At 36.8% G+C, this 16,071-nt stretch overlaps 1 protein-coding gene across 1 annotated transcript; it reads right to left on the minus strand.

The window, feature by feature from the left end:
- Positions 1–327: 327 nt before the first annotated feature.
- Positions 328–15,411, minus strand: LOC134802255 (chitin deacetylase 8-like). Its single transcript, XM_063774844.1, has 7 exons — positions 15,234–15,411; positions 14,601–14,913; positions 13,910–14,177; positions 5,928–6,114; positions 5,408–5,548; positions 5,079–5,152; positions 328–341 (listed from the first exon to the last, which is right to left on the minus strand). Coding segments are annotated over exons 1-7 (1,146 nt in total). The 5' UTR covers positions 15,396–15,411; the 3' UTR covers positions 328–340.
- Positions 15,412–16,071: the final 660 nt, after the last annotated feature.

The raw sequence follows: 16,071 nt of genomic DNA on the forward strand, positions 1-16,071 counted from the left end.
GGACTTTATTGCTAAGTCAATAAGGGTCGTAATAGACGATTTTACTTTATGCTCTAGAGCATAAAATGCGATTTTATGTCGTCTACGCACGACATAAAGGTGCACTTTTTGAGCATGAGAAGTGAAAAATTGTTTTAGTGCAGGATAAAGTAAAACACAGGTGTCTTCCGTTACCGACCACTTCATGTTAAGTAAGGTATCTGAATGAAATATTAACTGGTGGCAACACGTGACCCAGGATCTACATTAAATCTCTTCCGGTTAATTTGATAAACTGATTATTAATTAATTACCTATTAACGATAATTACGGGTGGGGCGGCGATAACACAAAGCAGGTACCTACTTCACAAATACTTATCTTTCAAGTAAATATGTTTACAGTACATCTGGTCCTATTTTCCCGCACTAGTGCGTAAAATAGCACGTTTCGTGCGATGTCAAAAGTTTAAAGGGCCATATGTACTGTAAAACGTTGTAATTCGCAACTCGTGTCGATTTAAAACATTCCCTTCGGTCGCGTTTTAATTTATCGCCACTCGTTTCGAATTTCCTATCGTAATTAGCTATTATACAGTACATATGGTGCTTATATAATTACCGCACTAGTGCGATAACAAGCTCATCACGCAACTATGTCGAATATTTAAAGGGCCACATGTACTGTAAAACGTTGTGCGAATAGGTAATTCGTATTTCCTATTTTTCGCACTTCTATCGTAATGTACTATTACAGTACATAGATTTAGATTTAGATTTATTTATTTCATAATATCAAAGAGAATAGATAGTATAGAGGGGTCCTGTCATTGTAAATTTTGTAGTCACTGTAAATTTACTGCCATCTATCGACACACGACTAAAACTCAAAATGAAAACGTATAAAGTTATCAAAAAATGTATATATATGGATAAATAACAATAACAATAACAATATTTAATGATTTTATTATTTTTATATCATTTTGATCCATGTTCATTCACTGATATCTATGTGTTAAAATTGTTAAATATGAAACGGTGTCGTCACGCCATCTAGCCGAGGATAGGCTAAAGGTGTGTGCGGCATCTATTCGAGAATGACTTTTACTTGAATTCCGAGGCACGTTTTTTCCTTAGACTTTATTCGTCTTATACGAAGTTACATATGTCTTTGATAATTTGAAATTTCAATATAAATTATTTTACAGTAATCTATACGAATTTATATTATGATCGTCAAGTAGGAAAATAACAATTGATTATAATTATACAAATGTCAAGCAATACACAATTTAAAAACCATTATAAGCAATCGATTAATTAACTAAATTATTAACAATGTCAAATAATATAAAATAAAAAACAATTTCAAAATGGCTAAGCTAAGCACGGATATCTCATAATGATCGTCAAATTTAAAATAAAATAAAATGAAAAACAGGTCAACAGAAAAATGAATTACATTCAATTCCTACTAATATGGTCCTACTTTCCCGCACTAGTGCGAGAATAAGCACTTTCCGTGCCTTTGTCGATAATTTAAATGGCCATATGTACTGTAGAACGTTGCACGATACACGTGCGAATAGGTACCTAATTCGTAACTCGTATCGATTCACAACACTCCCTTCGCTCCTGTTTTAATTTAACACTACTCATTGCGATATTCCTACTTTCCGCACTTCTATCGTAAATAACTATTTTCAAGTGGTTTGTCAATTGCTTGTGTAATAATTTGGAACGGAAACACGTAAAAACTACACGATGGTGCTTTTGATTGTACCTACCATCGCATTCCGTAAGAAATGTCAACTATCGACGAAAGAATCCGTCAAAATCCGAAAAAACTTGTACAATATTTGGATGGATCCAAAAGAAGTTCTTAACTTCTTACTTAAGTACGATGGCACCGTTGGAATTTCGTAAAGTGCACCAGTCAAGTAATTTCATACCGGTAGGTATAGTTTGGACATATGGACAAAGATTGCATGAAATGGGTTTTTAATTAGTCTTTTTAGGGTTCCGTACCCAAAGGGTAAAACGGGACCGTCCGTCCGTCCGTCTGTCACCAGGCTGTATCTCAGGAATCGTGATAGCTAGACAGTTGAAATTGTCACAGATGATATATTTCTGTTCCCGCTATAACAACAAATACTAAAAACAGAATAAAATAAAGATTTAAGTGGGGCTCCCATACAACAAACGTGATTTTTGACCGAAGTTAAGGAACGTCGGGCGTGGTCAGTACTTGGATGGGTGACCGTTTTTTTTTGTATTTTTTTTTGTATAATGGTACGGAGCCCTTCGTGCGCGAGTCCGACTCGCACTTGCCCGGTTTTTTATTTTAAGTGTTGTCTCTAAATCCATATCTGCCAGCGTATTATAGATGGCTTTATCCATCTTTATCCACGTGATAAAATAACTGTCACTTTTTAACACCGTGGGATAGAAAGTGACGGACACCGTTTTATCACGCTGTCGCGTATACAAGAACGACCATCATATCCGTACTGCGGGCTCAGCACGGTTCCATTTTAATCGACTATCACTATGCGCGTCCCTTTCGCACTTACATACTTGTTAGAACGTGACAGGCATGGTGACAAGGGATAAAAACGCGACCGTGCTAAGCCGCCTGGATTCCTACTAATAACTTTGCACACTCGTTGCATCTCAATTGCGACTATGTCACTTTATAAATAACAAGTAACGTAATAAATCTTGTTGTTCTTTAATTCTTTTGACAGCTTTCTTTCCTAGAAGTAATTTAGATTGTTATCTTTAGTCGTTATCTTACGGTGTATATCTAAATTATGTTCACTGCACAGAAATCACGGTACTTATCGGACATTTGGTTTTGCTTCTACTTTTCGATAATTTATCGGAATTTCTTTAAAGATATAGTAGATATTAATTTCTAAGTCAGAATTTTCAACAACAATAATAATTAATATTAGCTTTAATCGTATTTGCTTTAATAAATATACATATTTCACAAACAAAATACCTACTATAGACCTGCTCGTAAGCTTAATGTACAGTCCCAACCGGAAGAAAGGACTTGGCATGCATAGGTATCTTATCGAACGAGCGAGCGAAGCGAAGCGAAGTTCTTACATTCGACTTGGATCACGCGGCTGGCTAGCGGCACGTCCCGGCATTTCGATGTTTTTAAGCTGAACTGTCAGAAGATAGTTTGATACTCAAGAACTTAAGTAAATTTGTTCTAATTTAAATGAAATTGGGTAAACGTGTAGTTGAGGGCATTATATTTTAGTCATTAAATTATGAGCAGGCTCGATTAAGGGATTATTGAGGTAGAAGAGCTTAGAAGGCTGTTTGTGAGGGGCCAAGCTATTCTGGTCATTTTATTTGCAAAAAATATGGTCGAATTTAGTATCAAATGAAAGTGCTCGGTTTGCACTTTTATAATATCGTTTTTAAATTTACCTTTTTGAAATAATTAGCAAGATAAAAATAAAATAATATAAACATAATTTGACATTTGACAGGAAATATTTCGGCTTAGCACTGATCAAGCACTGATACAGTTTATTTTAATCTCTATGATTTCTATGATGACTTAAATCTAGGGGAGGGATAGTCGTATATAAAGCACTTTATTCGAAAAAATAGCGACATCTATATTACTTAACGCGAAACTTTTTTTTAATATGGCTTCACTTTATTTCGTCAGAACGTCTTTAACAGTCTTGTATCTAAGGCATAGATCAAACAAAAAAACATCTGTTAGAACAGATTATTTATGGCCATCGTTGCCATGGAGGCGATTGTCACAAAAAAACAACTTTGTCAAATAAAACTCAAAATATTATAGCATCCCATTTATTGTCTGTACTACGACATAATTCAGATAAATAAAAATACTTTCAGTTTTACAATGTTAAAAGAAACAAAGCCATCACAGTTGCTGAGAACTTTATTACCAAAAAATTAGAAAGATTATGGCGGGTAGATTCACAACCTGCTGCGTGTAATTGTGTTTCGTGGTCAATTGTGTTATTACCGCCGTGTATGATAGGCATTGATAGGAAATTTATTTACATCAACATTCAATTTAAAAGTATCTAATCTGTTTTCGTGTATTAATAAATATCCTGAAGCCTTTCTTCAAATTTTTTTACGTTCGCAACATACTTAGACGCTATTTATGCCTCTCCCCCCCTGATATTGACGTTGATATTTCTGGTTAAGAATTACAGATGGCACTTCAAAATGGATGCAAAAAAGTTCCACGAGAGGGCTCTCTTTGTCCTATATATTATACATACTACTATTTGCTTAAATATATCAGTCAAGGGCTCCACAGACCTTGCAATAAATCCAGGCGATTTTTGATCCATTGCCGCCTTATTGCCGCCTATAGTGCGACATGAAATAGTAGAAATTGAATAAAATGGAACTCAAAAATGTCCATACTAAATTGTTGCCATGTGTAAGCATTTTACGTCAAAAATGTGACAGTTAAGTACAAAAGTGGTGCTCTCATTTATTTTCTACTATTTTATGTCGCACTATACGATACCTAAGTAGGTGCAACAAAGTCAATCGCTCTATAATAATTTTTGGTTAACTGCGAGTTCTCAGTTCGGGGCGAACTACTAGTTATTTATGTAGGAAACTAAATAGAAATGGAACAAAACTGCCAATGGATAAACAACATCCAGTTGATAAGTTGCTTCCATTTCCATGTTTTCTTACTTACACAAGCTATATGTATACCAACCAAGTTTCATGCTTTCCTGGTGGATTATTCTTTTGAAAAGATGTTAGAGATAAAATTATAGTTTTCGTTTCCATTTCTCTTGACTTGAGCGAATCTAATAACCTGGATAATTTAATGATCAGATCGATAATTTTAATCTGGGTAAAAGTTAAAAAAGGATTGTCGTTTAATTTTTCAGTGCTAATTTATTTCAATAAATACTTTTACATTAATTTTCCTGATAACTTTGATAAGTTCGATGTAAAGTTTGACTTGAGAAACTACCTACTTTCTTAAACTTTAATTTTTTACGCTGTTCCCCATTCTCGCTTCTTTTCCTCTTCTTGTTTCGAGAGAACTTTTAAGTTCACTATTGACCCAGAGGGTTTCCCAACCATGGGTATGTGTTTGGACATTCGGCACAGACCTGCATCCAGTATGCACCCTGGAAACAAGAAGACAATTTATAACAAGTTAAGTTAAGTCAAGTTAAGTTAAGTTTCTAACAGTTTATTATAACATTTATAAATAGGAACATTTATAATCAAAGACAATTTATAATCAATAATCAAAGTCAACATTTATAATCCAATTAAGTACATATTAGGTATTTAGGTATTAATATCCCAAAAACTGCGCTCGGTATTATCCCAAATCGGTCTCCGTCATGGTGCATTCACATGGAAAGCAAGCTACTCACCCATTCGTTGTGGTCTGAGGTGAGAGGGCCGCAGCTCTGATGCAGGCATGTGGTGGACTCCCAGGTCCTGCAGGGCCGGCTCCTGTATTCATTAACTGGTACGGGATCCTTTACCCAGTCGATCATTTCAGCCGAGTTTACCTAGAGTTACCAGGAAGATATAATATCGTTGTCTAAATCTAAACTTATCAAAACTTAGTTAGATACGAGTAGGTATAACATTAAGTCTATGATGACTCTTGTTAAGCTTACATGAAGTACTAAATATCTGATTGAAATTTTATGAGTAAATACATAGCTCAAGCTTCTTACTGTTGAGATTACGGAGAAAATTGGCTGTGACAGACGGACAGCCAGACACACGAGTGATCCTATAAGGGTTCCGCTTTTTCCTTTTGAGGTATGGAACCCTAAAAGGGTTCAGTTTTTTTTCCTTTTGTGGTACGGAACCCTAAAAACGAGTCACTTACGTTTTGCGACTCTCACGGAAGTTTTATTATTAATAATGAATGATCTTTACCATAAAAGCATCAGGTAGGTTGTTGACCATGTCTAAGAATCTTTCCAAAGCCCTGTAGACGGCGGGGTAACTTGCGATGTACCACTCGTGGATGTAGAAGCCGAAAGGCGAGCGGTTGCCCATGTAGTGCCTCTCGAAATTGGTTACTATGAACTCGAACCAGGCGTCTTCGTCAGTCAGGGTAGGCCTGTTACAGATTTTTTTTAATCACAATAATTTTTCATGATTATTGAAAAGCAATTTGCTATATAAATCAACTCACTCATCGGCAACTAATTACATGCTAAATATTAGAATGTGGTACAATTTAAGGTTTATTTTTTTACCATGATTTTATAATATCAGGTAGACGATTTGATAAAAAGCTTTATTTATAGTTATTGGCGCCTTAGAGCATTTAATAACTGGAGTCGTCTTTAAGAGCTTACCCCTCTGCCGAAAAACTTGCACAATTGTGCAAACTTTTGTATGACATGGCTATTTGTACGTTACGTACAAATCATGTAGAAATAGCAATCCCACCAAAAACATTGCATGTAAAGTGTTGCCAAGACTAGGCGCATAAAGCTTTTACACTAAAAAGTTATCAAATGCCGTAGTAGGTACCAAGACTTTTACTCTCTAAGTCCTAACTTTATAAGCTCTAAATGTATAAAGCCAACATCTTGGTCAAATAGTACGGCTTGGCCGTTTCGTTGCTGCCATATTTATGAACACTTTCAGAATTTGTAAGACCTGTGTTACTACTTTGTGCAAAAAGTCCACCCAGGCAGTGTTTATGTGACTGCAACGAAACGGCCAAGCCGTACTGTTTGACCAAGATGTTGGCTTTATACATTTAGAGCTTATAAAGTTAGGACTTAGAGAGTAAAAGTCTTGGTACCTACTACGGGATCTGATAACTTTTTAGTGTAAAAGCTTTATGCGCCTAGTCTTGGCAACACTTTACATGCAATGTTTTTGGTGGGATTTCATTCATTTTTGTAAGAGGTGATATACCAGTTAGAAATGACATATTCGTTTATAGAACCTACGGACAGGGTCATATAAACGGGAATAATTTTAAAAGATTTTAACATTCAAGTTTTTATAAAAGTTACGTATTGCTAGCGCCCTCTATGTAGGGCCTATATAAATTATACAGTTGACTACTACTACACATCGCGAAACATGTCGGCCGAGTGACTTAAAACAAATGAGTCTAAACCGTAAAATTATTCAATGTTAGTAAATGTCTCACAACAGTTTAAATTCGACTTTATTACCAACTAAATTAAACTTCAATACAAACCCCACATTTTAATAAAATAATACATCTCCACATAATACGAGTAGGTACTTGACGTTGGTTTGGTACCTGTCTAAAGTGCTCGAGAAACCTTTCCTCAACTTGCACTGGCACGGTCCCGTGCATGGCCCTTTCAGGGGTCAATTTCAACAGTACTAGTTTTTTGTGTCATTCCGGTGTAATTCTTTATATACGTTTCTTCGATGTTTCTTTTAATGTCAATCGACACCTCAGACTGTTCTTTGATAAGCCTCTTACAGAGCACTTGATATCTTAAGCCTTTTGAGAATTATCGGAGATTAAAAAAATTTACTCGCACGTGAATGATAAGTATACACAGGAATGATATAACACTCCACCTGAATGACATTTTTCCACCGGAATGAAAAAAATGACTCGCACGTGAATGATAAGTATGCAAAGGAATGATATAACACTCCACCTGAATGACATTTTTCCCAACGGAATGAAAAAAATAAACACAGGAATGATATCTATACACTAAAATGAGAAAAATGCTAAGAACTGCCTAAATCAGCCAAGTTCAATAATTAACCGAAAATTTATTTCGAATGCCCATGTTCTATCTAGCATATCGAGTATTTCTTTAAAAAGTGCCACTTTTACTAAATTATGGGCACAATTTATGGTACTTCTACTCGAGATAACAAGCTCTTTCAATTTAAAAACGAAAAAATTGTCCCACAAATTTAATAGGTACAATTTTAGAATTTCCATTTGAGTTACCGCAATACAAAGCCTATAGAAATAAGCAATACAGTAGAAAGTACATAGTCATAGTCATAGTCATTTATTCATAAAACAATATACATTGCGTTTGAATTTTACCTTATATCACAATTACAATTTTATAAATAACAAGTAGAAATTAAAGTATTACAAATTATCTAACATAATAACAAATTGAACAATAATTGGCTTATTATAAAATATAATTAATAATAATAATAAAGTATATGTCAATTGGTCTAAATTAATTAATAACTATAATGTCAGAAAGAAAAAAAAAATACTACTTAATAATACTATGTTGTACTCTGAGCTGACAAAAACTCATCCACAGAATAGAAGCCCTTCTTCAACAAATAAGTTTTGAGACAATTTTTAAACAAATTCAATTTAGTGACTGACTTCAAATCGGATGGCAATCTATACAGTACGACGATGAAGCTCACGAATTTCCTGAAACTGCGCCAGTAATAAAGAAGTCGTTTTACATGGATGATTTAATGGTAGGAAATGAAAACATAGAAGAAACGAAGAAAATGTGCCAAGAAATCAAAGAAATAATGAGAAGAGGAGGATTTCAAATGCAAAAATGGTCTAGTAATTCCGACGAAGTTTTAGAATATTTGAAAGAAGACAATAGTACAAGAGACACGCTAGAAATCAAAATGGACAAAATAATAAAGATTCTTGGTTTCACCTGGAATAGACAAGACGATACGTTTGAAATTACAGTAAACTTACCTGAGATGAGAAGTCCTATAACAAAGAGGTCTGTACTTTCTGATGTTGCTCGTCTGTTCGACCCTTTTGGGTGGCTAGCACCTGTAATAAAAACTGCTAAAGTTTTAATTCAGAAGTTATGGTTGAGTCATCTGGGTTGGGATGATGAGTTACCATCGGACTTGACAGACGAGTGGATTTGCTATAGGGAACAACTGATACATTTACAAAACGTCAAGGTTCAGCGTTGGTTAAACATGACACGAGAAGATGATCACATTGAGCTGCACGGATTTTCAGATGCATCCACTCAAGCTTATGCAGCCGTGACGTACTTGAAGGTTGTTAGAGGTAGTGTAGTACACGTCTCTATGATCGCGTCTAGAACTAAAGTCGCACCATTGAAGCAACTTTCTGTTCCAAAATTAGAGCTTTCTGTGCAGCCTTATTAGCAGAATTGATCAGTGATGTCGCAGAAATTCTGAAGATTCATAAAAATAAAATATTTGTTTGGACGGACTCAATGGTCGTACTAGCTTGGCTGCAATCTCAACCTAGTCGCTGGAAAACATTTGTAGCAAATAGGACAGCAGATATTACACGATTGATAGATAATGATCGTTGGAGACATGTGCAATCTGCTGACAATCCTGCGGACATCGCGACAAGAGGAGTCAAAGCTCAAGAATTAGCTACACAAGATCTGTGGTGGAGTGGGCCAGAATGGCTTAAGAGAGATCAAGTTGAATATGAAAAAAGAGAAATTGCACAAACAGAATTAGAATCAAAAACGACATGTCATGTACTTGTAGATGAAAAGCCTATATGGGAGAGATTTTCAACAATGTCACGAATGAAGAGAGTGCTAGCTTATTGTAGAAGAATGTTGACCGAAAGAAAAAGAGAACTAGAAGAGAATAAACACATAACAGTTAAAGAAATGGAAAAAGTGGAAGAACAATGTATAAGGTTCTATCAATATTTAGTATATGGAAAAGATATAATCGATTTGAAGAAAGATGGAAGAGTTAAGAAAAGAAGTACCCTAATCACACTTGCACCATTCTTAGACGAGAAAGGTTTGCTAAGAGTGGGAGGACGTCTTCAAAATGCCTCAATGTCTGAAGAGACAAAGCATCCAATTATTATTCCACGCAACCAACATATTACAAAATTAATTGTTAATGAGGCCCACACTAGAACACTTCATGGTTGGAACCAGTTAATGATGACTTACGTGAAAACCAAATATTGGGTTATCGGCTTAAAGTCATCCATTCGAAAATGCATTTACAATTGCAAGACCTGTGTTGTAGACAAAGCTAAAGTTAAGAATCAGTTCATGGGCCAGCTGCCAACAGTCAGAGTTAACCAAAATCGTCCCTTTTTAAATAGTTGGCGTTGACTATGCTGGACCTATTTTAATGAGAACATCTAAAGGCCGAGGACATCATGCGACCAAGGGGTACATTTGTTTGTTCGTATGCATGGCTACGAAAGCTATTCATCTTGAGGCTGTATCGGATCTAACTTCACAAGCTTTCATAGCTGCTTTTAGAAGATTTGTTGCGCGCAGAGGCCATTGTAAAGATATTTGGAGCGATAATGGTACCAATTTTATTGGTTCTGCTAAAGACTTGAAATACATGTTCGAACCTGGGAAAAACAATTTAGCCAGCGAGGTGGCAGAACTGCTAGCGACTGAAGGGACAACGTGGCACTTCATACCCTCAAGAATGCCTTCATACGGAGGCCTGTGGGAAGCGGGAGTTCAGTCTGCCAAACGACATTTAGCCAGAGTAAATAAGGATACTAAACTGACTTATGAAGAATTAGCGACTCTGTTGACCCAGGTCGAGGCATGTCTAAATAGTCGTCCTCTTTGTGAAATAGACAGTACCACAAGAGTCCCACTGACGCCAGAACATTTTTTTATGGGTGAGCCCTTGGTCAGTGTTCCAGACTTAAATTACGAACACAAAAAAGTCAATATACTTACCAGATGGCAGTTAGTACAGAAGATGACACAGAACTTTTGGCGCCAAGGTACAGCCGGAATCTTATTTTGTCGGACTTGGCGGGGGCATGGCAGTGCCCCCAAATAATACTTAAACACAAAAGTGAAGCTACTTTTGATATCATTCCGGTGTTATTTTCATTCTGGTGGGTATTAAAGCCATTTTACTACACCGAAATCACCGGAATGAAATTGGTGGAATGATAAACCGAGGTGAAATAAAATTATAAAAAAATAACTAAATCCCACATTCTTTAACTATCGCGACATTTAAACTCACAAGTACAAAATACACGATCTGTAAATATTTGAAAAATAACAAATATGAAACAAAAAACATATAGCAAACTCCGGAATGATATTTTTTTTGTTCCCGTAACATCGAAATGACATGACTCACGTGTGTAGCGGATCTATTCGGCATCACGTCGACGTCTTCTTGCGGTGAGAGCCGCGGCACAACTGACTCTCAAAGTGCGCAGGAGGCGGGGGGGCGTACGAAATCAAACTTAGCCAATAACCGTCGACGAAATTTGTCCGCGGTAATAAGGATTATTTTGCCGGACAAATTTCTTTACGCATAATAAGGGGGTTTATTAAAGAGTTAGTAAGCAAGTAATATTTTAAAGGGTTCTTTATTGATATGGTATTATAATGAACTAAAAACTAATTTGATATCTTGTATAGTTTTAGAGTTATGCGGCATTAAACAAGAATAACTGGGTTCCGGACAACCCACCTGAATGAAAAATTGGGCCTTTATCTTTTTTTTTCAATGATTAAATTATTTCATATTTTAATATTAGTTATTGCCCGAGGTCGATAGCTAAGAGATGTTTCCAAAAAAAAATAGTGTATGACTATTTTGACTTTCTGCACCAGCGTTTTCAGTCTTGCCATCAAATTTTATTGCTTGGGATATTCACCCTCAGGCTGACCAGGGGCGATTGGCCTATTCTCACTGAAAAGCCGGTGGATGTCGTCAATTTGGGAAGTGTTTCCGATAAAGCCTTAAGCCTTGAGCTGCAGTTCCACGTGTATTAACAACTCTCGAGTATCGTAACCCATTTTAAAGAAAATCTAATACCAGTTTTGCAAATTTTTTGGTTTGTTTTGACAACCCGACGTGTTGATGACTTTTGAAATTGTCATGTCACAGTTTACAAAAAACTCTTTAATTACTGTATTAGAACCTCCATACATGAACGCAATGATAAGGACGACAATCATTTTGTGATAGTTGTCTCAGTTTTTTAGCCCGTCCCCGTACCACGGCATGCCTCGTACCTTGCTCGTACCGCGTGCTTTAGCGATATGAGAAACGACAATAGGGAATATTACGCAAAACTCTGCGTCACTAACTCAATCACATGGCCTACCATGAAACACGGCAGTTGAAAATTCGGTTTCTGCCTCTCTATCACTCTTGCCTATTCGATCGATAGAGAGGCATATATAACGAAATTTCACGGTAGGCCAACCTGTCAACAAACCGCCTTGATGCATCAATGTCATAGTGAAAACTTGTAAAAAACTGTTTAAGGCCTAGTATGTATAAGTTACTTTATGGTTTAGTAGGTGCACTAGTGCTGCACTCTGGCGGCAGAAAATTGCAGCAATACTCCCTATTGTATGTATTACAAATTGTATGTTTCTAGAAATTTAAAAAAATGATTCACGATGAATTTTGTGTTCTCGTGTTTTTTTATTCAGTTTATGGAAAATTTACAAAATGACGGAGTCATTGTATTTAGATCAGCGCCTAAAGAAGTAGCGGTTTCGATATCATTAGACATTTTCAGGGTTCCGTACCCAAAGAGTAAAAACGGGACCCCTCTTACTAAGACTCCGCTGTTCGTCTGTCCGTCTGTCTGTCCGTCCGTCCGTCCGTCCGTCCGTCCATCCGTCCGTCCGTCTGTCTGTCACCAGGCTGTATTTCATGAACCGTGATAACAGTTGAAATTTTCAATTTTTTGTACAGATGATGTATTTCTGTTGCCGCTATAACAACAAATAGGTACTAAAAACAGAATATAATAAATATTTAAGTGGGGCTCCCATACAACAAACGTATTTTTTTACCTTTTTTTTGCGTAATGGTACGGAACCCTTCGAGCGCGGCGAGTCCGACTTGCACTTGGCTGATTATTTTTAAAATTAAAATTTGTACTATTCTGTATTGACCAAGCGAGTGCGAAGTGCGAGCTAAGCGTAACCGTTTCAGTTCAGCAAAAATATTTTCTTGTCTCCGGCTGTTCTCCTGTACAAGGTATTCTTTTCGAGCGATCATCATCTTGGTGACACTTTTTGATATTTAACAAATTTAACACATATGAGTGAAAGAATAAGGATCAAAGTTAAATGGCGTTCTAAAAGTTTTAAACATCTGTCGAAAGATGGCAGTAAATTCACTATGACAATCCGCCTCTATTTCAAATTCGCTTTGTAGAGGAAGTAAGGTTTTGAAAAGTTTACGACAAGAAACAGTGCCAATATAGAGGGCGCTACTTGGCTGGTTTACGTGAAGCTGGTTCAAATCTGAACTTCGAAAACTTTTTGGTTTTTTTTATTGTGTTTTCTTTATTAGCACTCCGATCACTGCTCCCACACAAAATTTCACGATTCTAGTACTTCAGGAACCAATGTTTTCAGGTTTACGGCAAATTTTAGGTACCCCCATTTCAAGGGGTTGCAGGGCGAAAGGTACAGATTTCTCATCACCATATGTGTTAGCATACAGACCTATCATTACATGCCAAATTTCAGCCTTCTAGGTCTTCAGGAAGTAGTCTGTATTTTCTATGACACGAATTTCATAGGGTTCGGACAGTGAAAATTAAAGAATCTATAAAATTTTAAGTATAATAGGTAGCCTAATAAAACTTGGTGTTTTTGATAAGTTTACTAACGCCATGGTATACTAAAAATTTCAGCCCTCTAGCATCATCCAAGCCGAAACTACGAGGGTTCGAAAATACGACGAAACGTGCCGAGAAAAGATATGCACTGCCTTTTGCCCTTTGTCTCGTCTTGGCGGGGGCACGGCCGTGCCCCCAGATACATTTAACGTCCCCTCCCCCGCAAAAATCGGCAGACTGTTTCGTAAATAAAATGACAGCGATGACATCTCCAGTTACTAAATGCTCTAAGATTGGCGCATATCAACAAGATGCAATAAATAGTCAAAGGTAACCCAGTAATACTTACACACTGAAGCAAGAATCAACCATCGAGCAAGTGAACCCGCCCAAATCGACCCAACTGACCATAGGCAGAACCCACACTCCAGGAATAGATGCAGTGGGGCATTCGGGAATAACGCAATCCTGGGTAGAGGCGTAGTCGAGGGTGTACGGCCACAGGCCAGGGTTTATCTGGTTGACGGTAGGCATGGAGCAGTCGTACTCGAGTCCGTAGTCGGCCATGACTTGAAAGGAAGCATTTCCATTCATCTGTAGGAATGGGATGCGGAGACCTGGAAATGGAGAAGCAATATTATTAACAATCATAATGTCGCGTTCGCATATAAGAATTATTAGTCGATAGAGCTTGGATTTACTTTTTATCAAAGTGTGCTAATTGAGTTACTTACAACGGAGTAAGTTAATTATAAGGTATATTAGGACAGGCATGATATGACCATCATACGAAATCTGCTGTAGGAAATTATGTTAAGTATTGCAAAAACGAAGACAAGTACAACTGAACTTAAATAAAACTAAAAAAGTAAATTATGAATTGGAACTTGTTATTTACTAAACATAAAGAGAACCGTGCCGAGGCCGTGCTCGAGGCTGCACTGATAATTTAATTGTAAAGTCTTATCACTACTTTAAGATCACTGATTTAAATAACTTATATTTTGATTTAAAAAATTTAGGATTAAGCTAATGCTTACCTCTAAGCGTATCGATTGGAATATTAGCGAAATGAGACATTTGAATTTTCTGATCTGCAAATTCCAACTTCATGTCATCGTAGGTAGCTTCCTTCCAATAGGTGTCAGGGGTTTGGTGGCTTACGGAGTGTAGTGCAATCTCAAGACCTTGGTTATACAGTTCGTTCACGATGGTGTAGTCGGTATATTCGTGGTTGATGTAGTAGGTAGTGCCGGCGGGACAGCCATTGCTGTTGCGACGACCGTAAATGAGGTTGCGATAGGTTTGGATGTTGACGACGTTCACGCCATCATCAAAGGTTAACAGGACAAACTAAAAAAATAATATGATGTAGAGGCTTTGTAAAAAATAAGTCATATTGATAAAGGTATCGAACCACAGAGATACCTGGTACATCCTTGGTATTGTTGAAAACCAAGTATTGAGTATGAATCAATAGTATGTAGGTGCATTCGTTTTTTTTAATGACCCTTTTAAATATACACTTTATGATATTTTTTACTGATTATTATAACTTCGACAGCTAAATGGCCAATATGATTGACGATGATTTTTTTAGATCTGAGAGAAAAATGGTTCATTTATTTTTCAGCTCATGGAATGTAAACATTTAAATTTAACGAACTACTCACTTGTGGCGTATCCCGCGCGTCAAATCCAATGGGAATATCAGTGCCAGAACACTTGCAGGCGGGCAACTGGCAAGCCTCGGGGTCACAAGGCTCCGCCAGAGGCAGCACTTCCTCTTGAGCCCACGCAGCTGCCAACAACGCTAGAAAGAGCAACCGCTTCATTTTGCTTGACTAACTATATGACCTAGTGTTCAAACTTATATAATGCAGCTAAATTATCAGCGGGTGCACCTATTGACAGTACGTTTATCAAAATTAAGATATGAACAGCGATTAATTCTGTGATTTCGCTCGATTGTGCTAATATCTCTATTCAGTCATATTGTTTGGTGTGGTGGCTGTTTCAGCGGTAATGACGATTGTTGTAAAAAATAAACTGGCAATGGGTGAGCCGGACTAGTGACCCAATGTTTTCGTATATATACCTACTCAGGCACACCCACTTTGTTAGTAGAAAAAGGCAGTAAATTAATAAAAATGTAGCCGCGAACAGTTGACTACCCATAGAAAATTTGAATTTCGCGCCTTTTTTACTGACAAATTGGGTGTGTTTGAGTAAACATGAAACATAAAATTTTTTTTGGTATAGTAGTTTCGGAATATTAAAACAATAACAAACATGAGAGATTAACTTCACATTAACGGGTACGTGATATAATTTGCAGTATTCTGTAATTTTTTAATTTACATTTATTCCGTTACTTTTTTAGGATTCCGTGGTGAACTAGGAACCATTAATAGTTTCGCCATGTCCGTCTGTCTGTCCGAGGCGTTTTTTCTCTGTGATCGTTAGTGCTAGAAAGCTGCAATTTGGCATGGATACATCTATAAATTCGAC

Source organism: Cydia splendana, chromosome 2, assembly GCF_910591565.1.
Source record: "Cydia splendana chromosome 2, ilCydSple1.2, whole genome shotgun sequence".
NCBI classification, from domain to species: domain Eukaryota; kingdom Metazoa; phylum Arthropoda; class Insecta; order Lepidoptera; family Tortricidae; genus Cydia; species Cydia splendana.

Excerpts from the sequence above, each read along its gene's own strand:
- LOC134802255 (XM_063774844.1), bottom strand. The coding sequence starts at position 15,395 with ATGAAGCGGTTGCTCTTTCTAGCGTTGTTGGCAGCTGCGTGGGCTCAA. Across the intron at positions 14,914-15,233 it reads ACGCGCGGGATACGCCACAA|TTTGTCCTGTTAACCTTTGA; the intron begins GTGAGTAGTTCG and ends TTATTTTTTTAG. Across the intron at positions 5,153-5,407 it reads CCTCAGACCACAACGAATGG|GGTGCATACTGGATGCAGGT; the intron begins GTGAGTAGCTTG and ends TCTTGTTTCCAG.